We start from the raw sequence: 24,534 nt of genomic DNA, 5'->3' as shown, positions 1-24,534 counted from the left end.
GTTTAGGACAACCCAGGCCATCTCAGCACAGATGGCAGAACCCATGGGTTTGGCTGATCTCGCCGGGCAGAGAAAAGGTACAGGTGGGGTGGGCGCATGGCTGAGAGGGGCATGAGTAGCCGTGCCCCCAATGTAAATGGGGCATGGAGGAGGCTGTGTGGCTGGCATGTCCTGGCCTGAGTGGCTCATGCTGGACGGTGTGGCCCGGGAGTGGCGTGATCATCCATCTCTGTGCTTGTGCGCCTGGATGCTGAACTTTGGTATAAGAGCTTTTTCTCAGTCCTATGGATCTGGGAGCCTGTGGGGGCCCCTGGGCCAGGCCACCTGCAGTGGAGAGCTCTGTCGGCTCTGTGGACACCTAATGCCAGGATCTGAGAACCACAGCAGGACAAACCCATTTAGGCCCCCACAGTCCCAAGGCTCTTCCTGTGGCCTGGTGGCCAGATTCAGCCTCTACCCAACTCTGCCTTTGCCCATTCCCCTGCAGCCAGGCCAGCTGTCCACTGTGCCCTCTGTCCAGACTCTGCTTCTTCTCATTCTTGGTCCCCTGGGTCATGCCTCAGCTCAGATGTTGATGAGCCAGTGTGACTCTTTGTCCTGGCAAATCTGCTGGCTTCATGTCCCACTGGCCACTTAGTCTCACTGTCTCCCTGCCTGACATCAGCACTGCCCAGAGGAGGCCTTGTACCCTGTGTTCACTGTGCAGCTTCAGAGCCCAGGTTGAGCCTGCAGCGTGAGGTTGCTCAGTGAATATCTGAGGGGCTCATAGCCACCTGAGCAGAGTATGTACACCTGCAGGAGAGGAGGTCCGCAGCCACCTGTCCCTTGCTGAGGTAGGCACAGAGGAGTTCTTGCAGAAACTTACCTCCCAGATAACCGAGATGGTGTCAGCCAAGATCACACAGGGTAAGGGGCCAGTGCCTGAGTGCTGGGGTGCCAGGGTGGGGGGTGGCCACAGAGGGGCACTGGGTTCAGAGGACACTCCAGCGTCCACCCTTGTGGGGGGGGTGTGTGTCATGATCATTGTGCCCACCCAGCCAAGCTGCAGGTGCCTGGGGGTGACAGCGATGAGGAATCCAAGACACCGTCTGCATCCCCACGACATGGACGATCGCGGCCTTCCTCCAGTGTCCAGGAGTCCTCCTCAGAGTCAGAGGATGGTGACTCCCACGGTGAGGTGTGTGGGCTGGACCCCAGGGAGCAGGGCAGGGTTGAAGAGGGGCAGGAGCTGGATCCCCGCTCAAGGCACATAGGAGGCAGTGTACTGCCCAGGAGTTCTACAAAGACCACACTGCCAAACAAGCCAAATTTATAGCAGAGTCCTTTTATTGAAGAGCCAGCTGGTGACTGCTTCAGTGTCCCAACATGGCGTTTCTGAGAGCAGCCCCGAGTGCTTAAGGAGTCAGGTTTTTAAGGCTTGGTTTGCATCCTGGTTGGCACACAGGTACATTGTGGGTGGGGCAGCAAGTAAGCATTGTATGGAAGCAGAATTTTGCAGTTAGTTAGCCATACGTCACACATTCTTTGTTTTAATATTTTCTCATACGTCTTAGTTCCAGTACTTTCCCTCCATATATCTTTGTCTCAGTATTCTCTCCACCTGGCATTGTTTAAAGGTCAGTCAGGGGATAGTCAGTTCGTTTCCCAGGCCCAGGAGTTAGTCAAGCAAGAAGTTAGTGAGTCCTTTCCATCTATCTTGGGAGTGAACCAGACTTACTCCATTTGAGGGCTTGCAGCCCAAGAATTTGTCAGAAGTTAACTGGTATTTTTCTACGTTAACCTAACCTAACAGCAGGAACTGGGGTAAACAGGACCCTCTCCACATGTGTTCTGCAGAGACTTGCCTTCTGGTGGATTCATTAGTCCATTCATTCATTCATTTGAGATTGCATCTCATGCCTCCCATGTACCAGGCATCCTCTTAGGTCTTAGGGTGGTGGGTAGGAGCATGATAGGTGACAAAGAAGCTCAGTATGGACAGCCCTGGGCTGGTGACCCCAGGAGGCTGAAATGAGCTCTTAGGGTGGGAGGGTGGGTCGGGGAACATCGCCTCCGTTCCCTATGCTGTACAGGGTTGGGAACAGGCGCATGTGCAGAATGATTCCAAGGCTATAGTGCTTCATGCCTGCGATCCCATCACTTTGGGAGGTTGAAGCCAGCCTGGGCAACAGCAAGACCCTGTCTCTACAAAAAATTTAGAAAATTAGCTGGGTGTGGTAGCTCCTGTACCTGTAGTCCCAACTACTTCAGAGACTGAGTCAAGAGGATTGCTTGAGCCCAGGAGTAGGAGGCTGCAGTGAGTTGTGGTGGCACCATTGCACTTGAGCCTAGGTGATAGAGGGACACCCTGTCTCGGAAAAAAAAAAAAAATCCCAGGCCTGCAGCCTGGCAGACACCTCTCTGGTCCACCCAACTCAGCATCCTCCTCCCTCCTCATCAGATCTTTGACATCTATGTGGTCACCGCTGACTACCTGCCCCTGGGGGCCGAGCAGGATGCCATCACGTTGCGGGAAGGCCAGTATGTGGAGGTCCTTGATTCAGCCCACCCACTGCGCTGGCTAGTACGCACCAAGCCCACCAAATCTAGCCCATCGAGGCAGGGCTGGGTGTCACCTGCCTACTTGGACAAGAGGCTCAAGGTACCTGGATAGCTGGGGGGGGTGGGGGTGGAAGCCTTGGGGATCTGGAAGAGGACTCAGGGGTGTTGTCCTCATCTGAGAGGCAAGAGCCTGATACCCACAGAGGCAGGGCTGGGACCTGGCCCACCTGTGATGAACTCCTCTTTTTTTTCCCAGCTGTCACCTGAATGGGGAGCCACCGAGGCCCCTGAGTTCCCTGGGGAGGCTGTATCTGAAGATGAGTACAAGACAAGGCTGAGGTGAATGGCTATTGGGGCCCGGAGTGTCCTACCAGCTGGATTCACAGAAACTGGCTACTGGTCCTTGCTCTGGGTCCAGACCGTAACCTTGGGGGAATTTGGGTCTTGGCCATGGTGTTTCTTCTAAGGGGCCTCTCTGATTCCATGTGGGCCTCTGTCAGGGACAGGCAGAGGTGGAAGATTGCAGAGCTGGCCCTGACTCAACCCCTGGCTCCCGCAGTTGTGTCCTGGAAACTGTGCTGCAGCCATGCAGTTCCCCCACGCATGAGCCAGAAAAGGGGACACTGGCTGGAGCTGCCAAGTCTCCGCTCATGGCTGTGTCCCTCTTGCCTAGCTCTGTGATCCAAGAGCTGCTAAGCTCAGAGCATGCATTTGTGGAAAAGCTGCAGTTCCTGCAGGGACACCACATGCAGCACCTGGACCGCTGCCCCCACGTGCCTGCAGCCGTGGCCAGCCAGAAGGCCGTCATCTTCCGCAATGTGCAGGACATCAGCTACTTTCATAGCAGGTGGGCAGGGCTGTGTGCACATGCGCCCACATGCATACTCGGTACAGGGCTAGGCCTCCCATAGGAAAGAGGAGGCAAGGAGGAAAGAACCTATGCTGACTTGGTCCACCCATTGGTTCATCTCTGTACAGTGACACACGTGTATACACATACACATGTCTTCATACACCTACAGTCATATGCACCACAAGGTATGCAAGTGCATATTTGCACACCCATGTGTACGACTGCACACATGCACTACCTTGTACATGCACACGTTGTACATAGGCACACTATATGCACACATGTACCTGCACTATTCCTGAGCACATGTGCACACCATGTATATATGAACACTGTCATGTCTATGCATGATTGTGTGTACATTTACATATAGCATGTATGTGCACATACATGCAGGTGCACGCCCACATACATCCCCACATGCATGTGCACACGTGATACACATGTATCGTTGCACACTTGGGCATGTAGGCACTTGTCTGCACATGCACACCCACACACTCACTCTCACAGGCTCCAGGCCCCAGAGGGCCCAGCCCTGGGGCAGGAGCTTCCTCCTGAAGTGAGGGCCCAGGGCGAGTGGAGGGGTTATGGGCTGAGATCCTGATACATCCCCCTCCTTGGCAGCTTCCTGCAGGAGCTGCAGCAGTGTGACACGGACGATGATGTGGCCATGTGCTTCATCAAGAACCAGGCGGCTTTTGAGAAGTACCTGGAGTTCTTGGTGGGCCGAGTGCAGGCCGAGTCTGTAGTGGTCAGCACAGCCGTGCAGGAGTTCTACAAGGTTTCTGCCTGAGCTCAGTGGGCTTGTTACTTACTCCATCCCCACCCTGGGCCCCATGTCACCCCCAGCTTCTTTTGGAAGGCTGGCTTCCAGCTGTCAAGGGCACAGCCCTGCCCTAGACAGGGATAGGGTCATTTTTCAGGGCTGTGTGTGTGTGTGCACCCTGGAACTCATCCTCCAGCTCTTAAGGGACACTGTCGCTGGGGACTGGTGCATTCCTGTCCTGAAACCTGCCCCTGTCATGCCCACAGAAATACGCAGAGGAGGCGCTGTTAGCTGGGGACCCTTCTCAGCCGCCCCCACTACCACTGCAGCACTACCTAGAACAGCCGGTAGAGCGCGTGCAGCGGTACCAGGCCCTGCTGAAGGTGGGTGCAGCCCTGCCCTGTGCCTGGCCTCATCTGTCTGCCTGGCTGGGTCTCCCGAGCCCTAACCCTCCTCCTCTGTGCCCTCAGGAGCTGATCCGCAACAAGGCTCGCAACAGGCAAAACTGTGCACTGCTGGAGCAGGCCTATGCCGTGGTTTCTGCCCTGCCCCAGCGCGCCGAGAACAAGCTGCATGTCTCCCTCATGGAGAACTACCCAGGCACACTGGAGGCCCTGGGCGAGCCCATCCGCCAGGTCAGGCTGGGGACCATTCTAACACGTGTGTGACCTTAGCAGGTGGCAGGGGTGTTGGGCACGCAGCTGGCTGTGGTACCTGTGCTCCTAGATGGGCCTGGCCAACTGCAAGCTGACTGCAGCCTGCGCATACCCCCAGGGCCACTTCATCGTATGGGAGGGCGCACCGGGAGCCCGGATGCCCTGGAAAGGCCACAACCGCCACGTGTTCCTCTTCCGCAACCACCTGGTAATCTGCAAGCCCCGGCGAGACTCCCGCACAGACACCTTCAGCTACGTGTTTCGGAACATGATGAAGGTGTGCTAGCACTGGTGGCTGCCAGGGGCTCTGCTGGGCGGGGAGATGCCTCCCTGTCTCTCCAGCTCTGGGATGGACGTGGCAGTGTGGCCCCACCGGGTACTGTATCTGTCTGGGCCGGTGGTCAGCTGTTGTCCGTCTCCTACCCACAGCTGAGTAGCATCGACCTGAATGACCAGGTGGAGGGGGATGACCGTGCCTTTGAGGTGTGGCACGAGCGAGAGGACTCAGTGCGCAAGTATCTGCTGCAGGCACGCACCGTCATCACCAAGAACTCGTGGGTGAAGGAGATCTGCGGCATCCAGCAGCGCCTTGCCCTGCCCGTGTGGCGTGAGTGGTCCCCTGCCAGGGGCCCAGGTGGCTGAAGTGGGTGGGGGCTCCTGAGCCCCTCCCCTGCCCCACTGTCTGCTTGGCTGCTCTTAAGCAGGCAGCTCCCTCTCTCTCCCAGTCCCAGATGGGGACCCTGAGTGGAGGTTGGCACAGAAGGACGGTCCCCGAGGCAGCTGTACTCTAAGACATGAGGCCACTGGCACAGGGTGGGATGACCTGCACAGGGTGCAGGGTGTATCAAGGGCACCAGGATGTTGATGAGTCCAACATCCAACCCATAGGGTACTCAGAGCCCCATGTGCGTGTCCCCAGGGCCACCGGATTTTGAGGAGGAGCTGGCTGACTGCACAGCTGAACTGGGTGAGACGGTGAAGCTGGCCTGCCGTGTCACGGGCACACCTAAGCCTGTCGTCAGCTGGTACAAAGGTACACGCCAGGCCCGAGGGGCCTCCTGGGTTCCCTGTTGGGAGGTGCTGGCCCTGCCACAAAGAACTAGCCAGAGAGAAATGAGCTGTGCAAAGCCCAAAGGCCCAGTGTGGGGTCTTATTATGAGGCCTGGGCATGAGATACAGACCCACATATGTCCACACATCCCCCCCATGCAAAGGCTGGAGCACAGGGAATGTGTAGGGGGCTGTGCAGAGGCAGGGAGTTCAGTAACTCACTGATGGTCTCACAGAACTCAGCAAAGCCATTGCACTTAACAGTTAGGGCTTATTGCAGCAAAAGGATGAAGATTAAAGTCAGGGGAGAGGTCCAGTCCAGGGAAGCAATTAGGTGTCACCAAGCACAAGCTTCTAGTTGTGCCCCCACAGTGGGGTCCTGTGGACAGCACCTGTTGCTCACAGTGGTGATGTGTGAAAACACACATGGGTTGTTGCCAACCAGGAAAGCTCACCAGAGCCTTGGTGACCAGGGTTATAATTGGGGCATGGTCATGTAGATGGGGTTGACCACTTTGTGACTGACTTCATTCTCCAGTTCTTCCAGAGGTCATGCTGACCTACACAGCCTAGAGTACCCACCATGAATCTCCTTGTTAGTGTAGATGATATGATGTAGTCCAAGGCCCCCAGGGAAAACAGATCGTATTATTAGGACATTCCAAGGGACAAGGACAGACCTTTCTTCAGGCAGCATTGGTCCTTTACTGCATTGGAGCCATGTAGAGTTTTGAGCAGCCCAAGGACAGTCAGTTTGGCCTCTGTAATCTGTCACCATGGCTATAACCTACAGGGGAGGGCCGTGAAGGGACATGGGTGCCATCCTGGGAAATACAGTAACGGAGTGCTGGGGGCTGGGTCTAGACGCACTTGGCATGCACAGTGGACAGGTTTGCTGGTGGGTTGGACAGTATGTATGGGAGAGAGGTTGGCATCTAGGATGACCACACAATTGTGCGTTGACCATCTCAGGGGATGGGGTTTGCATTTACAGAGGTGGAGAGCACCTGGGGAGAGGCAGGTGGGTGTGCAGACAGCTGCAGGGTACAACATCGGGACAACCCTGGCCAGTGAGGCCCATCTCATTGTCTCTGGGCTAGTGCAGCATCAGGGGCCACTTTAGCCAAAGACAGGGACAAATCTTGTGCCATTTTTCTTTAGTTGAATGGCCACTGTTGTGAGAAAACCAATTATAATTATGTGTGTTAGTAAAGCACCTGTCCATCATCCCTTCCCCGGCGGCTCTAAGTCATGGAGGGCAGCCTCGTTTTGAGAGCTCTGCACATGATATACCAGTTAGGTTCCCTAAAACACCTGAAGGTCCTTTGTAATTACCCCAAGGTGCAAGTTGCCGTGTGTGGGACAGAGGCAGGTGTGGCCTGGTGCCCATGTGGGGGGTCTCAATGGCACAAAGTTATTGTTTACAATTTGGGGGTTCCCAGAGAGATGTGCATTAACACAGACTGATGGTGCCTCCCACACATCCCCCGTGAGTTTCCTGAGCTGTCAGGTAATTCTCACCTGGGTTGGCTGACAAGCCTCCACAAGTCCCTAGTTCAGTCTTATAACTGAACCCAGCCCTGGACAGTCGGTCCTTCCTATTCTGCTTGTCCAAGACCAGCCTGGGGGCATTTGTGTGCCCAGGAATGACTGACGGAGAATGGGGCAGGGTGTTTGGCTGGAGCATGCAGAAGGACCACCCTTGCATCCTCTGGTTGGAGCTGATGATTGCAGGCTATGTCCTGGTGTGGCTTGGGAGAATCACCCAGAGAACTTCTTCTGGAGGAAGACTTGGGGCCAATCATTAGTGCCCCACTGCCTGGGATCTGAGGAGTTTCACCCTGTATGGAAACTGCTCCTTTACCCTTTACTATACCCTCCTCAGGTCCAGACCATTCCTCTGGGTGCTCATGTGATCACGTGGCAGACACAGGGCTCATGTTAGCCACGAGGTGTGGCTGGAGTCAGTTATCCACTGGCCTGAAGCAGCCTCACAGCAGGCAGTTGCAACAGATAGCAAGAAGGGTGTCTGGTTCCCTGAGACCATTTTGCCAGGATGGGCTATGGGGGACATCCTGTGTGATAGAGCCACTCTGTCCTGCAGACTCCAAAGCATTTCTCTCAGCAGTCCCTGGTTTGACCTGTGGTGTGGTCTCTGTGTGATGAACAGGGTATGACAGCATGGCACCATGGCAGTTCCACACAGGAATGCTGGTGGTCTCAATTTGCTTTCATGGCTTGTTGCCCCAAGGAGCAGTGTCTTTTATCTGCCAGTCTGTAGTTTTCAAAGTGGCAAACCAAACCACTGGGCCATAGGCAATGCCTCAAGAATCAGTAAGACTATAACAGTGTTCACCAAGAAGAAGAGCTGTGGGCAGAGCTACCAATGTGGCCTTGTGCTCTGACCACGGAGCCAAGGACCCGCCTCTCTGTGGTTGGGGCTGAGTCTGGGCAGCTACAGTGGTTGGGGTGCCCTGCCGGGCTTCAGCTTATTTAGCTGAAAGATGAGTGGTCCAAGCATCTCAGCAGAGCTCTGTTAATTCAAACCCTGTGAGATGGCAACTCTACATAAGGGAAAAGAATGAGAAGTGAAGCTACTTCCCCCTGGAGAGTGGCTGCTTGTTCACTTAAAGCCAAGAAGCCAGTTCTGTTTCCACTTCACAAGTGAGGCCAGTTGGGCCTTTCTCACCTAGCTGTGGAGTCTGAGTTGCCCATCCCAGAATGGAAAGATGTCTGTTGCCTACCCAGACAAAGCCCTGTTGCATGCTACATGCTAAGAGCTGACTTTCCAAAGTAGCATGTATCCAGTGGCCGTGTCAGGAATAGAAGAAGTCCCAGACCCCAAGGGGTCCCTCCCATCATCCAAGTGTCCAGTTGGCAGAGTGGTCGAGCTCCAGAGGACAAAAGTTATGACTGTATTGGGGCCTGCTTTGTGGGCAACTCCTGGGGGCAGCCTGGTGACTCTGAATTGGCTGATTGGGAGGTATGGGGAGGGGATCAGAAGTCTCAAGTGGAGACATACTGGTCCCAATACCTGAAAAGTTCCCTATGGTGTTAGGCCTCCTTTGGGTGGTAGGGCCCAAGAGATGAAGGGTGACAATTGTGACTTTGCCTGAATAGTACTGGGGAAGGGATCCCTTAGCCACTGCCACTAGTGGAGCTGTCGAAACAGCCCAATCAGGGCTTTTAAGAGGGAGGCTTCTGACTTTCCAGTCAGCAGAACATCAACCATATGAGTTCCTCATCCATATGATGAGGAACTTTAATGTCAGAGGGCAGACATTAGTACTAACTTAGGTGCTCCTGTGACATGCATATTGGAGACCTTGCTCTATGAATACAAAGTGGTCTTGGATCCCTGCAAAACAAGACTAGATAAAAAAAGAAGGCATCTGTGCACTGGATTTCATTATGGTCATGAAATCTACACTAGCTGGAATTATAGGAGCCGTAACTGCATTGAGCTGGTGATCATTTGTTGCCAACCACCAGCTCCTTTGGCACTTGCTGTGGGCTGTACAAGACTGCCGAGTTGGGATGCTGTGCCTCTCTTCACCTTCTGCCCTTGAGTTGTCAGTGAAGTGTGGGACCTCCTTTCTCCTCCTGGCTTCTTTACGATTTCTGTCAACCACCCCACAAAAAGGCCAGATTGGCCGACAGAAACAGGAAAGAAGCCAAGAGGGGGCTGGGCTGGCATGTGATTCCGTGGTTCTACTGCCCTCTCTCTCTACATGTAGCATGTCCTGACTTCAGTCCTCTGGCACATATGAGGTGGGAATCACAGACATTTTAAACATCAATGTCCAGGTGTAGAAGCCAAAGCCGTGGGACCCAAAGGCCCCCCTCCTGACAGTTGAACAGAGCAGAAAGGCAAGTTGGCTGCCTGTATCCAGCAGAGCCATAGAAGTTTGAGTTCTTCCCTGTGCGCGCTGCTCCCCCATATGGGATGGGCAGATAAGCCTTCCATCCCAATGGGTGCAGGCAGCCTACAGCCCACCCTGTCATCTTTCTCTTAAGAAAGTTGAGGTTGGGGTGTGGGCTGGAAGGAATCAGGGGATAAGGATGGGATAATATACTATGGGCAGCAAAGTCATCTCTGTGGGCACCGTCTGTTTTAGCCTTGGGAACCCCTTAAATTAGCTATATCACATTGCTTTACAGGTTCAGGGGTCTATAGGCCCTGAGCCCCGACAGTTCAACTTGCACAATGGTGACCTTTTTGATGGGAGCCACTAGCCATGGGGCATCTGATGCCATGATAACGTCTCTCAACCCTCGTCAAGTTTCCCCATAAGGGCTAAGGGAGGCATCCAAGGAGGCAGGGCTGACAGTAAGAACTCATCTAAGTCCCTCTGGGTCACCTTCTCCTGCAGCACATCACCCATGTTGGTGTTACAGATGCCACCCAAAGATGCTAGAGTGCAGGCACTAACTAGCGTGTCTTTCCTTCATGGTGGTGGTTGTTTGGGCCAGGGTGATTGTCAGTCTCAGGGAAATCTCCTGCTTCAAGGCCCAGAGCAAAGACTCAGACCCTTTGCTGTCATTTCTGGAAGAATCTAAGGCCAGCGTGATAGATGCAGGATGTTGCTCCACAGGATGCCTGTGCCCTGGCTGCTATTCCTTAACATGGGCTTAGTGCCATCCCCTCACCTCTGAGCAAGCAAAACCAAGAGCCCTGCCCTGTCGTCTGCCTGTCATAGATGGTGGTGGCCTGTCCCTTGGACTCAGTGCACACATGAGTTTCTATGGCTGTGGTGTGACAAAGGAATCTTCCTCAGATCTAGCACTGGTTCTATTAATAGTACTTTTAGTGAACCAGCAAAGTCCCCAGTGGGACTTTGGGCAGCATCACCCAGGGCACTGTCCAGGTGTCTGCCATTAAGCCCACTTCTGAGTGCTCAGATGGCAACCACCTGCCACATTTCTTTTCATTAAGAGGCAAAATATAGAGGAAGAGGTCCCATGGGGCCACCTTTTTCTTTCCCTTTCAGAAGGCCACGTCTCTGACAATGTTCCTTGAAGAAGAAGAAACCCCCTTGGGGTTTCCCTTGAGAGAGAAACCCCCAAATCTAAGGAGATGATGAGCTTTTATGGGATTGCTGGTATATCTCCCCATACTTTCCTCCAGAGTTAGTAGAAGACTTGCCACCCTGGAATGCAGAAAAGCAAAAGTCTCCCAGGAAAGGAAGGGAAGGGCTTTCTCTCTACTGCCCTGGGACACATCCAGGCAGGAAGACATCTCCAGCTGTCCTTGTGTCTCTGCTCAGAGGATGGAAACATGAGAATCTGAGAAGTCCAGAGAGAATTCTTTTCTAACAGGAAGATGAGGACTGAGAAGTACCTGAGAGTGTGGTGACCCTAACAAGAGCTGTTTGGGGACAGACGTGAGACTAGTGAGAATGGGTTTAGGACAGTCCAGGAGGAGATGCCCCGGTGTGACAACAGCTCTTCCCTGGGGTTGTGATAAAGGTGGATGGTAGCTAGTTTTGTTTTTAAAATATAATTTAAATCTTGGTGGTGTTGGGGGAATAAATAAGATAAGGCTTAAATATATCATTTAAAATTATTTCCTACAATTCAAATTAGAAGCCGTTGCTGCTTATGAGATTGTGAATTAAGCAGTCTTGCAAAGCACGCCCAGAACTACCGGAATTCATGAATCCATGCAATATTGTATATTTAAACATCATGGGGGAAACGAATTTTTCATGGGGAAATATTCATGCCACGTTATGGCTGGAGATGGTTGGTTAGTAGGTTGGTTGCTTGGGTGTTCACACCAGGGTAATTTATTTTATGTTTTTTAGTCTTTGAATGTTTTTGTTGGAAAGCCATGAGCTGCCTTCCTTTGTTATATTTCAGAGATGTTTTGCAGCCTTCCAATGCATATTGCATAAAAGGGTGATTGAACAGATGTGGTGTGTGTGTGTGTACACTGCTGGGGGAACTAGTGCTCAGTCAGGGTGTCTGCCTTAGGGACAGGCCAGAATGGGGCAGCTCCAGGGCCCCAGCAGAGAGTCTCTTCATGTGGGAGGGGGGTAGTGTGCACCCATTTGTGATGCAGGAGGTGGCTCAAGGGCATGGCCTGGGCGAGGGGTATGCAAGTTGGGGGCCTGGGATAGGCCAGGGCACTGTAGTGTTGCTCACTGCATGTTAGCCCTTCACGTGGTTGGGGGGAACTTTCTGTCTGTCATGGCAGCAGCTGGCTGGCAGCTGGGCGGGCCAGGTGTTGTGATTTTGAGAGAGGGCTGTGGACTCTGGACTATACAGGCCACAGTGAGGACAGGGCCAGCAAACTGTGAGCTGGGGTGCGATGAGCACTTTGGAGGTCCCCTGGGGACTTGGGGAGGGTCAAGGATCATTGGGAAGGTAAAGTTACCAAGGATTTGACTGTCTAGAAGAAGTGTCCCCTGTAGGGTTCAATTCCCCCAGCCCAGCCCAGCCCAGACCAGCCCCTGCCTCCAGCTAGTGTCCAAGTGGGAGAGAGAAAGAGAGAGATAGAAAGGACAGAATGAAAGACAGAGATAGACAAAGACGAGTGAAAGAGACAGAAAGACGGAGGCAGAGAGAGAGAGAGACAGAGGTAAAAGGAGACAGAGAGAGATGGAGAGATAGAGACACAGAGAAAGGGAGGCTGGTCTTGGCCTGTCCCTCTAGGGTGCCTTGGCAAGCTGGACCCAGCAGTGGTCCATGCCTGGCCCTGTGGCCCCTTGGTTACCCCCTGAGACTACACCCACCAAGCCAGGCCCAGCATCTCGTCCCCGATGGGTTCAGCCTTCAAGGACCTGCTATGATGGCCCTTACCCTTCCTTTCCAGATGGGAAGCAGGTGGAGGTAGACCCTCACCACATCCTCATTGAGGACCCTGATGGCTCATGTGCCCTCATCTTGGACAACCTGACTGGAGTGGACTCCGGCCAGTATATGTGTTTTGCAGCCAGTGCTGCTGGCAATGCCAGCACCCTGGGCAAGATCCTAGTGCAAGGTGGGTCTAGGGGCCCTGGCTGGGTGCTGTGGGACCGCAGAGGGGCTGGGACTGCTGGTGGGGCTGGGGGTGTGGGCAAGAGAGCTGGAGAATAGGGTGGGCAGGAGGGTGGTATGGATGGCTGACTGTGCTCTGGGGGCTCACTGAGGGGGTCCCCTACCTGGCACTGCCCTCAGCACCATCGTGGGGCTTCTCTGTCACTGTCTCTGTCTCTCTGTGTCTGTCTCTGGTTTGCTTTCCCTGTCTCTGCTTGCTTCTTTCTCTGTATCTTTTTGTTCTTTTCCCTCTCTATCACTTTGTTCCTCTCTGTCTGCCCCTCATCCCACAGTACCCCCAAGGTTTGTGAAAAAGGTCCGGGCCGCGCCCTTCATAGAGGGAGAGGATGCCCAGTTCACCTGCACCATTGAAGGCACCCCGTATCCCCAGATCAGGTGGGACCAGGACCCGGAGTTGGTATGGAGTCAGCCCCTGCTTAGGGCACGAGGTGTGGGTAGTGAATTCCTCATGTCAGGGATAGGCTGTACACATGACCATGGCCGTCAGCTGAGTAGCAGGCACTGTGGACCCTGGGTAATGCCAGGAGGATTTCGTCTTCTGGAGGGGTAGACCATCTAGGGGCTTGGGGCCTTGGGCAGGGCACCATGAGGAGGCCATAGCTGACCTGAGCCCTACCTCATGGACCCTCTGGGGTGGCTTCCAGGTGGTACAAAGACAATGCTCTGCTTACCCCTGGTGGCAAATACCGAGTGATGAGTGAACCCCGCAGTGGCAGTCTGGTGCTGGTGATCCAGGCAGCTGACAAGGAGGACCTGGGCCACTATGAGTGTGAGGTGAGGCATGAAGGTGAGGGGAGATGAGGCTTGATGGTGGAGGGACCAAAGAGCCCACCCAGGCCCTGCCATCAAGGTACAGGCACTCTGGGCAGAGGCCAGTTGACAGCATGGCCACCGTCACCCACATCCCTGATGCCAAGCCAGAGGACAACAGGCTACTGTCACCATCATCCTCAGCCAAGCCATCCCTCCACACTCTGGCCTTCCTCCTCCCCTGCACCAAAGCCTCCCACTCCTCTCATGTGAAACGAGGCACTCTGTTCCCTGGTATCCCTTGCCATTTCAGGGATGCCACTTGGTTTTTGCTTTTGGGGGGTATCTAGTATTGATCAAGTAAAAATGGAGCGTCAGTTTCTCAGCCTTCTTATGGATACAGCCAACGTTTCCAGACAGACAGAGCTGCCCTCTGCACCTGTCGCTGTGTCCACAGGGCTGGGGGCTTTTGGGATTGGGGTCTGGTGTGAAGGGACCCACAGTGGGTGTGTGCTGACTTCGGGTACCCTAGGAGCCTCAGGGCACTGCCCAAAACTTCCACGGCTCCTGTCAGGCTGGCAGCCTCCTGTGTGTGGCTGCTGCTCACAGCCACTCCCAGAACACAAGGGGACCCATGTGAGCTCTGCACTTGCACTTCCTGGTACAGTCGGTATGGGCCTCATGACCACCACCCTGGACAGGCCTGTCCCTGTGGCTGCAGAAGGCTCTAGGGCAGTGTGGGTCCCCCTGAGTGAGGCCCACTGTACTGCAAACAGCCAACATGGCCACAGTGAGATGGCCTGGGCCCCTCAGGGTGCCTCAGGCTCTTAACAGGTCTCTGCCATCTGTCTATAGTTGGTGAACCGGCTGGGCTCCACACGAGGTGGCGCAGACCTATACATGCAGAGCCCTGCACTGCGGGCCCGAGAACAGCGCCACAGAGAGCAGCTTGTGGCTGCTGTGGAAGGTAGGTCCTACTGCTTGGCCTGTATGATCTAGGCGGCTCCCACGCTGGACCCTCCACAGGCTTGAGCAGCACCAGGCAGGGCTGAAAGCGTCATTCTTCCAATCAAGGCCTACTTCCTGAAAGAGAAGGTTGGGTTGGCACCTTGGGACGAGAGGCTACCGAAGTGGTGTGGTGGGCAGCAGAGAGCAGGTGATGAACACAGAGCCCTTACGAAGGCTGGCAAGGGAACCCTGGGTGGGCAGGGGTTGGTGTACTCGGGGAAACAATGCGTGTGCATAAAGGGATTGGGGACAGTTTGCCAGGCGAGGCCACAGAGGTAGCCTCATACAGGTGACAGCAGGAATGGTGGGAAAGATATCTCTGAGGAAGGGGGGTTCCCTCTTAGGGCAGAGGGAGAGAGGGTGCCGGCCCCAGCTTAGCTCCCAGAGGCATGTGTCAGGGGCACAGCCCCTCTGTGCAAGGTGAGGCTGGAGAGGCCCACTGGCTGGGCTGAGGACCATTTCACTTGTGGGTCAATGGCCAACATGGTTGCAATGAGGTGGCCCAGACTCTTTGGGGAGGGGAACCTCAGACCCTTCACATACAGGTGAAGGTTGTTGCTCAGCCTGCCTGATGTGTCCAGGCCTGGGGCCACTCCTGGAGTCCTGGGAGGCAACTGGGCCACACAGCAAGCCTCACTATCTCACTGCCAGCCAGGGTGGGGCAGGGGCTGCCAGGAAGGGGAGGAAGGCACCTTGTGTTTGCCCTGGCTTCCCAGCTGGAGCTACCCATCTGGATAGATGGTGACCCTCCCATTCCTGGGGATATCCAAGCAGAAGAAACCAGGACAACATTTAGCAGAACTGCAGTCCTGCCCTGGGATGGATTGTAATACATGTCTTCCAAGTCCTAAATGTGGCTCATGTGGTTTTCACTGGATCCGACTGCCCAGGGCCCAATGTCTGGAGGCTGGTTTTCTTTCTGGACCCTCACAGAGTTGAGCTTCCTGCGACCTCTGACACTCTCTCCAGGCTTCAGAAGTCCTTGTGTCTCAGCTCCCAGAGGCATTGGCCAAGCATGTCTGATTAGTCCCTGGAGGTCCTGTGACCTCTGCTATCCCACAGCATCAACACAAATCCTTCTGCAGCTACATACCTCAGCTCCTCATGCATGTCATGGAAGTGCCCGATGGGGACACCCCAGGTTCTCCTGCTGGGGAGTCCACTACAGTCATTCACTTGGTCCTCACAACAGGTCTCTTTCTGGGAACAGCAGAGGGGGTGGCCACATGAGAGAGCAGGTTTGGGCCTCACTGATGCCACATGTGGTGAAGGTGCCTCAGCGAGGCGAAAAGGTCGGCCCCGGAAGACCCCAGAGTCGCAATCCGGCACCTCTCTGCTTCCTAACTCCTCTCCTGCTGCTTCCTCTTTAACCCGATGGCTCTGTCCACACCAGACTGGGGCTGGCAGCCCTGCCTGGGGCAGGCACCACCCCCCTGGCCTGAGAACCGCGCTGGGCCACGAGCCCCGCTTCGCACGGCTACGCCTCCCTTGGTCGCAGATACTCACTCAGGACCCAGAGCTGGTCAGGTGGCAGTTTAGGTCGAGGAATGAAAGTTCCAGGAGTTGAGTGGCCCAGAAGTGCCCTGTTAGAGGGTGTTCCCTCTGCTCTGCGCAAAGTCCAGCCTGCAAGCAACAGAAGCACTGGCTTTCTCCGTGGCCAACTTTAGGCTGAATACATGGAGCTTTGGTTCTGGGTCCTATTCTATCTCCAGGGAACAGCCTGCACAAACATGCAAACACTCCTACATACACATGTGCAGGCACACACATACGTATGGATGCACATATATGTGTGGACACAGTCATGTGTGCACAGTCATGTGTGCATGTGCACAAATGCACAGTAAATGTGGGTCCCACATGCATACACAGAACTAGTACATTCAATTCAGGTGCACCTCAGCTGAGACAGCTGTAAAAGACTCTCCCACTCTTTCTTTTTTTTTTCTTTTTCTTTTTTTTGAGACAGAGTCTCACTCTGTTGCCCTGGTAGAGTGCTGTGGTATGGCATCATAGCTCAGAGCAACTTCAAACTCTTGGGCTCAAGCGATCCCTTGGCTTCAGCTTCCTGAGTAGCTGGGTCTATAGGCACTCCCGACACACAATCACACAATGCCCAGCTCATTTTTTGTTTATTTGTTTGTTTTTAGTAGAGATGGGGTCTCATTCTTGCTCAGGCTGGTATCAAACTCCTGAGCTCAGGCAATCCACCTGCCTTGGCCTCCCAGAGTGGGTCTTTTTTTCTAAGGGAAAGCCTTTCTCCACCTGGTATAGCAAGGCAGGAAATTCCCCACAAGGTGGTGAGAGGGATTAAGATGGCCAAGGCTGGGAGGGGAAGTCTTTGTGCCTCATTTGACACTATAGGGGGACAGCAGGCACTTCCTGCTCCTAGATGCATCCCATCCTATCTCAGGAACTCCATCTTACAAGATAGCAACCATAGGCCCGGTCCTTCCAGCTCCAGGGAGAAAGTCACTAGGAAAAACAGGAGAAGCCACTGAGCTAGTGGACTGCGGATGCTCCCTAGAGAAACAGATTGCCCCACTTGTTCAGAGATCAGGACTGGCGTCCTCTGGGGCTGTTTTTGGTAGGACTTCTGGTGCCTCATGGTACCATTTGCAGGACTCCAGAGAACCTCTTCCCTGAGAATTTTTTATAAATGAGTCATCAGTCCCAGTGTGGCTGCTATCTCCCATGCAGCCACAAGCCATTGTTCCCAGCTCTCTAGGACTTCAGGCCTGACAGATTCACAGGGCTCCTTCAGGACATGAGTTAAGGGAGAAGCTAGGAGTCTGATGTGGGCAGCCAAGGCAGGGCCCGCACTGTCCTCATAGCCCCTGCCAGACCTTCCAGAGAGACAATGGGTGCTGCCTTTACGTGCACATGCACTGTTATTACTCCTTATGCCCCAGCCACTCATGGCAGGCACCATCACCTCCATCTAAAAGATGAAGAAGCTGAGGCTCCCAGCTGAGACGGTCTGCCCAGGGGCATGCCACTCAGATAGCCCCTGAGCGCTGGCTGGTCTATAACCCTCGCTATTCCGACTGTTTTCTTTGTAGTCACTGAGCAAGAGACTAAAGTCCCCAAGAAAACCGTCATCATGTAAGTGCAGGGGTGTTCCTAACCTTCGTTCTGACTGCAATGCTCTTCTGCATGCTTCTAACCCTCCTGGATCGCCCCCTGGGTCATGCCTGGCCACCTGCTTGCCCAAGTGCCTGCTCACATAGCCTTTGTTCAGCCTGCAGATTGCCAGTACCTTGCCCATATCTTCTTGCATAACCACCTTTGCCTTGGACTTTAGCTACCTACACAGCTCACAGCATTGGCTTCCAGGGTCTCAGTACCCTCTGCACAATCCACTGCCTCTGTAGGGGAAACGTATTCTTCACACTCCCAGTGGCTCACCCAGGGCTTGGACCCAAAATTACACTAGTTAAGGTGAAGCTGGGATTCAGAGCTGCTTCCTTCAGTGGGCTAGAAACAGAATTCCACCCTCAAAATCTGAGGTTCCAGGGTAGTGTTGTCCAATAGAACTTTCTGTGGTGATGGAAATACTCTCTATCTACACTGCCTATTACAGCAGCCACTAGCCACACTACGTGTCTGTTGAGCATTTGGAATGTGTCTAATGTGACTGAAGAACTGAATTTCAAATTTTATTGAATTTTTATTAATTGGGTTTAATTTAAATAAGGTAGCCCTTTGAAGTCTGCAAGCCTAATCCTCACATTGGAATATGGGGAAACTGAGGTTCAGGGAAGAGAGGAGGCTAGCTCAGAGTGGCTACTGATAGGAAGCCATCTGAGATCCTATTTCCCAGGTGCCACACCTGCTGTACCTTTCTTCATCCTTCAGTGCCTTCAAGGCTGGAGGAAAACCACATATGCTATTGATGATGAAGCAAAACAAGGAGACCAGAGCTGGGTGAACCCACAGAACGTAGGATTGGTTTTGAACTGCATAATCTGGGAGGACTTCCAGGAAGAAGTGTTTGCAGGTGGAGGTGGTAGAAAAGCTTGCAAAAGCTAGGAGACAGGAAAGACTACAGTTTCCTAAGGCCAAATGACTGACTCCAGGATAAGAAACCTCTTAGTTCCTTATGAGCTTATTACCTCCCAAAGGGGCCTTCAGTTGGCCATGCTGCTGAAGAATCCCATGGCCAGGCATTGATGAGATTCTGGGTTAGCCCTTCTTGACTTTCTCCCTCTTACCTCCAAGTAGGATGGTGCCACCCCATAATAGATAGGGCTACCTGGGTGGTGGTGAGTATCCTACCCTTGGAGGTATGGATCCATGTTCTAGCTTTACACAGATTAATTCTACTTGTTATCCATGAGGGGAGCATTATTATCTACTTCTTATGTATGAGGAAATGAAACAAGAGAGATGGAGCCTGGAAGCCCCACTGAGCAAGCTTCAGAGGTGACTCATGCCTAAGGGTAGGTGGTCCAAGACTCACAAGGCACCCCAAAGTCCTATTTGTCCCAGGCTTAGGGAAGTGGCGGGTCTGACTTTGTATAGAAAAGTGTTCCTGGGGCAGTGCCTGTGGCTCAGTGAGTAGGGCGCTGGCCCCATATACTGAGGGTGGCGGGTTTGAACCCGGCCCCGGCCAAACTGCAACAACAACAAAAAATAGCTGAGCATTGTGGTGCTCGCCTGTAGTCCCAGCGACTCGGGAGGCTGAGGCAAGAGAATTGCCTAAGCCCAAGAGCTGGAGGTTGCTGTGAGCTGTGACGCGTGGCACTCTACCGAGGGTGACAAAGTGAGACTCTGTCTCTACAAAAATAAATAAAAGATAAAAAAAGAAATGTGTTCCTCTCTTAGCTTGAGGGGATAGAGAAAGTTGACTCCTGGGCATGGCATTGTCCCCTAGGGCAGTCCACTGCAGAAGGAAACAGGTTGGAGAGACAGCCCCTGAGCTGTGCTCAGTGCAGTGAACCCAGTAGTGGGGCATATTTAGGAGGAGTTGGTTCCACTCAGCTTACCCTGCATCTGTACATTGGGCACGACGAGGTTAGTATACAGGCCTGGCCTAGGTTCCCCCAATGTGCAGGCAGGCTCTGACTCAGCCTGGTGTCCCCAGCCTCAGCTTCTCCATCGGTAGGTGGAGAATACCATCCTTCCCAGGTGAGGGTTGTAGGAGGCAGGAGCTGTAACTGTGTACCCTGTTGGCCACACATCTCTGGGTCCATGCCTGGCCATAGTTGTTCCTGAATAAAGCCCTAAGTTAGACATAAGCAAAGCTGCCTAAGAGACACACACAGCACCTTAGTCACAGCAGGCAGCTGGCACTAGCTTTGAGCTGTCACCACACATGCCAAGCCCCTCTTCCTGAGCCCCAGAGAAATGCAGGTCTCCAGGCCTGGTCAGAACAAGTTACAGGTGGGGGCTGTGGCAGCCTTCCCTGACCCAGCCCCCTGTGTGCACCTGCAGCATGAGTTGTCCAGCCTGTTCTTAACTGAGGGTTTCTGAAGCACTCAGGTATTGATCTCTGAGAGCTGAGTAATGCACCTTCTCCTGGGACACAAAGCACAAAGCCTGGTGCTGGCACGGACAAAGAGAGGGGCCTGGCCAGGGGAACACTGAAAATCTGGTTTTTGGAGGCACAGGCCTTCCCGAGTGCCTCACCTCTTGTGTCAAAATCCACGTATCAGAGCCCAAGGTTGGCCATGCGGGACTTTGTGCTTTGTTTCTTTGCTTCTGTGGCTGGGGCTGTGCGTATCTAGCTCGAGCACATAGTTAGGAGTTTCTTTGTGCATCCTCACCACCCGCTCGCTGGTATACTAACTGATCTCTTTGCACACTCTGGGCACTATGCCCACCTCCTCTCGGGCCTTCTTCCCCTCCCCCAGAGAAGAGACCATCACCACCGTGGTGAAGAGCCCCCGTGGCCGGCGACACTCCTCCAGCAAGTCCCCTTCCCGCTCTCCTTCCCGCCGCTCTGCCAGCCCGCCCAGGCTGGGCCTGTTAGGCTCCGATCTGCTGTACCTGCCAGGGGTCGGCCAGCCCCGCAGGCCTGAGGTGGAGCTGGGCCGGAAGCCCACCGTGCCCACACTGTACGTGACGGAGCCAGAAGCCCATTCACCCACCCCGCCTGGGGGCACAGGGTCCCAGCCCAAGTGGGTGGAGGTGGAGGAGACCATCGAAGTCCAAGTGAAGAAGATAGGCCCACAGGGTGTGTCTCCTACCAGAGAGGAGGTGACCAGTGGGGACCCCAATTCCAATAACTCCAACAACAAACTGCTGGTCCAGGAGGCTGGGGTGCAGGGGCCAGCTGTGGTCTGCATCAGTGAGCCCCTGGTCTTACACATGGATTCTGGGGGCAGCGTGGACTGGGCCACACCGGACATAGGCAGCCCTGATCCATCAGAAGAGGCCAGGGCCCCGCTCAAGGAGGAGGGAAGAGAGGAGGAGAGAGAAGAAGAAGGGGCCTTTGTGCTGGAGAAGTTGCAGGACGTGGATGGCCTTCAGGATCGTGACCCCAAGATCCTCACACACAACGGCCGTGTGCTGACACTGGCTGATCTAGAGGATTATGTGCCTGAGGAAGGGGAAACCTACGGCTGTGGCAGCCCCACCACGCCCAGGGTCCCCAGTGACCCACCCTGTGAGGTCTCAGTGATCCAGAGAGAGATTGGGGAGCCCACCGTGGGGCAGCCCATCCTGCTCAACGTGGGGCGTGCGCTAAATCCCCCAGGCCCATGGGGCTTCTTCAGGCCCGAGTCTCGGGGACTGTCATCACAGCTGCCATCCAGTCCCCAGGCCCACAGCCCTGAGAGTGTCTCCTTCTTTGTGAGGGAGGCCCAGGTCAGGCCCATGGGCATGGCTCCCCCCCGCCCACAGTCTTTCTGCACCCGGATCCAGCGGTCTATGGACAGTGGCCAGAGCAGCTTCACAACAGAGCTTTCTACTCAGACGGTCAGCTTCGGGACCGTTGGAGAGACAGTCACTCTGCACATCCGCCCAGATGGGGATGAGGTGGCCACACATCCCTGAAGCTGCTGCAATTGTAACGTGGGGGCCAGCAGGGAGAGGGGAGTGTTCACAGAGCCCAGAATGCTGCCCATCACCCTCCACAGAGCCCCCTGGGGAGCCCCAGTTCACCTGTCCTGCCCTCCTGCTGGGCCCTTCCTACCTCGCTGCATTTGGACTTCAGCCAGGAGGACAGGGCATGGTGTCTACAATGTTGGAAATGCTGCAGGAGCATCTCAAAGGACAGCCCCCACCCCAGCTCTGGACTGTTTTCTTCCTTCTGGGATGGCAGGAGCCTTGGGGGCTGTGGACACAAGACATGGACTTGGGCATTTCTCCTATTCCCATGGGGGCCCAGTCCATCCTGCCAGTCTCCAGCCCCACACTGCCTGGCCTCTTCTGAAACCTGAGACCCCTCACCAGGGTGTTTCCCTGAGGCCACCGCCAAGCTCTGTAGACCCTTCTGGGCCTTCCCTGCAAGTAGACACAGGCTCTGTGTGTGAGGCTGCCCCTTTTGGTCAGCAACAATAAATTGGCTCCCTGCACCTCTTGTCTGCTCCTTGCTTTTCTGCCCAGTGGCTCCGGCGTCATGGGTGGCCCAGGGCCCCCTTGAGAGGACCTGTGGCAGTTTGCTCACACTGAAGGTCTCACAGAGTGACCAGAACCACCCGTGACAGCCATGTGTAGCCTGCTGGGAGCTGAGGGGTTTTCCAGGGTCCTGTGTGGCAGACATGGGTTGAGGGGCTCAGGCACTCAATATCTAGGGGGTTACCTCATTGTCCCTAGTGGGACAGTTCTGGCAGCTGTAAGGGGAATAATGTCAATCTGACAGCTGATCTCTAGTCCTGAGGCCAGTCCAGGGGTCCCGCTGAACCCTTTGGACTGGGGAAGGAAGAGTCACTTCTGCACTCTGGGAATTGGGGGTGAAGTAGAAGGAGCCCTTCAGCAGGGGCTTGAAGACTTGGAAGAGGAGCAGGAGAGAGGGCCAGGCAGGTGGACCTGCCAGGGATACACACATGAGGCCACAGTGGGGCTGGTGCACACAGCAAGGGACTGAGGCTAGGTGGGGGCTACTGTGGCCCTGGCTAAGTTGCAGGGGAAAAGAAAGGCAGGTTGGGAGCCAGGTGGACCCCAAGCCTCTCCCAGGAATGAAGCTTATAGCTGTGACCATCTGGACACCCACTTCCTAGGGTTCCCCAGGCCCTCGATTTGGCATGAGGCTGCCAGAGCCCCAGGCTTGCGGTTGGGAATCCTGTGTCCTGGGGTCCTGAGTCAGCCTCGTGGGGAGGTCTGGGATGGAAAGTAGCATTGTGGTTAGGGGTTCAGGCCTGGTGGCTCCCTGGAGGAGGCAGTGTTCTCCTGAAGGTATTGAGGGAGGATGGAGCTCTGGGCAAGGCAGCATCTGCCTGACATGGATCTCAGGGGCCTCCACCTGTAAGCAGTCTCCAGAGAGAGGAGTAGGTAGGTGGGGAGAGCTTGAGGTTGGCCCAACTGGGCAGTTTCTGAGGATAGGATGGGATCCCTAGAGCCCTCTCCCTGGACTCAGGCTGTCTTGATCACCTGCGCCTCAACCCACCTGCACTCATCTACCCCTTCCACAGAAAATGCCCTGGAGGACTCTGTCCGCACCACCCAGGATCAAGTGGACCCGGAGGTCACATCTGTCCAGCAGAGACTGCCCAGCCCTGAGGCTCCAGGCCCCTCTATAGAGCACCTCACCAGCTCTGGCCTGAGTCCTGGGGAACCACCTGCACTCCAAGAGGCCAGCCCCCAGCTTCCAGGCATAGGGGCCTCAGATGCACCCGGTGAGACCCAGAGGGGGCTGACTGCAAAGACGCCCCTCCAGGGAGCTGACCCAAACCTTAGCTATCTGAGCCAAGGGGTCTCCTTGGAGGTCTAGCCCTTGGGCTTGAACTAACTGAGCCCTGAGACCCAGACTCGTGATCCTGATGGTTCCACTCACTAGTGCCCCTGGACAAGGCCCGCCTCTTACTTGGCCTCAGTTTCCCCATCTGTGAAACTAGGCATGGGATGAGTTCTGGAAGGTTCTTGCCACCCTAAGCGGGTCTGTTCCAGGAGCCAGAGGCCTCCCATAGTTGGACTTTGATGGTCAGTCTATGTGCCCTTGTGCTCCTCAGGGGTATGGAGGAGAGGAAGGAGGGGAAGGAGAGAGGAGGAAAGTGGGGAGGGAGAGAAGGATCAGGCTCTGCAGACCCTCCTTAGCCTTTTCTGCAGGGTGAAGGAGGAGGAAGCAGAGAAGGAGGAGGGGGGAGGGGAAATGGGGGAGGTGGGAGAGGAGGAGAAAAATGGGGGTGGGGGAGGGGAGGAGGAGCAGCCGGTGCCCCACATAGACCAGAGTAGACTGGCTGCAGTGAGACCAGCTTCTATGGGTCACCTAGACCCTTCCCTTGGATGAGGGGGTCTCCTGTTATTGAGCACTTCAGGGACTTTGTCCTCAAGGGGCCAAATGGTGCATTTGGGGAAACTGAGGTCCCAGGCATCTGAGAGATAGTTGCACCCTGCCCATGTCAGTCTCCTGAGTGTCCTTGCCCTTCTACCTGCTCAGCCCAACCCCTGCCTTGGTCATCTTTACCCAGAAAACCTTCCCAGGCCTGCAGCCCTAGTGCCCACCCTCTGTTTACCCTATGCCATCTTGCAGGACCCTCCCCAATACACCCCCACTGGACCCCTGTGCAGTCCCATCACTCAGGAAAATGCAAATGGGCCAGTGCTAGGTGTGGTTGGCCCCCTGGACCTCAGCACTCTCCATAGGCACCACAAGGGGATACCCTCACTGTGGATTCCCTGCTTGCTGCCCCAAGTGCACATTTGGGCCAGTGTTTCAGACAGTTTGGCCAAAGGACACAGATGGGTGTGCGAGGCCCACACTC

At 54.8% G+C, this 24,534-nt stretch overlaps 1 protein-coding gene across 19 annotated transcripts in view; it reads left to right on the top strand.

Moving 5' to 3' along the window:
- The window catches only part of OBSCN (obscurin, cytoskeletal calmodulin and titin-interacting RhoGEF), a 183,397-nt gene that overhangs the window by 144,609 nt on the left and 14,254 nt on the right, over positions 1–24,534 (top strand). For 17 of the 19 annotated variants that reach the window (XM_053572308.1, XM_053572310.1, XM_053572317.1 and 14 more), the window contains 17 exons: positions 7–77; positions 799–906; positions 1,038–1,177; positions 2,441–2,641; positions 2,798–2,880; positions 3,215–3,388; positions 4,022–4,178; positions 4,430–4,546; positions 4,634–4,798; positions 4,938–5,096; positions 5,249–5,426; positions 5,739–5,852; positions 12,687–12,854; positions 13,183–13,285; positions 13,555–13,684; positions 14,516–14,627; positions 23,245–23,448. In XM_053572308.1, the coding sequence (XP_053428283.1) occupies positions 7–77; positions 799–906; positions 1,038–1,177; positions 2,441–2,641; positions 2,798–2,880; positions 3,215–3,388; positions 4,022–4,178; positions 4,430–4,546; positions 4,634–4,798; positions 4,938–5,096; positions 5,249–5,426; positions 5,739–5,852; positions 12,687–12,854; positions 13,183–13,285; positions 13,555–13,684; positions 14,516–14,627; positions 23,245–23,448 (2,384 nt within the window). Of the gene's footprint in view, positions 1–6; positions 78–798; positions 907–1,037; positions 1,178–2,440; positions 2,642–2,797; positions 2,881–3,214; positions 3,389–4,021; positions 4,179–4,429; positions 4,547–4,633; positions 4,799–4,937; positions 5,097–5,248; positions 5,427–5,738; positions 5,853–12,686; positions 12,855–13,182; positions 13,286–13,554; positions 13,685–14,515; positions 14,628–17,730; positions 17,774–20,523; positions 22,189–23,244; positions 23,449–24,534 lie in introns of those variants that run through there. The other 2 variants (XM_053572324.1, XM_053572322.1) reach the window with 1 other exon arrangement.

The sequence above is a fragment of the Nycticebus coucang genome, chromosome 20, assembly GCF_027406575.1.
Source record: "Nycticebus coucang isolate mNycCou1 chromosome 20, mNycCou1.pri, whole genome shotgun sequence".
Taxonomy (NCBI): domain Eukaryota; kingdom Metazoa; phylum Chordata; class Mammalia; order Primates; family Lorisidae; genus Nycticebus; species Nycticebus coucang.
Note: the sequence above shows the minus strand (reverse complement) of the source record. Positions and strands in the feature narration are given on the sequence as shown.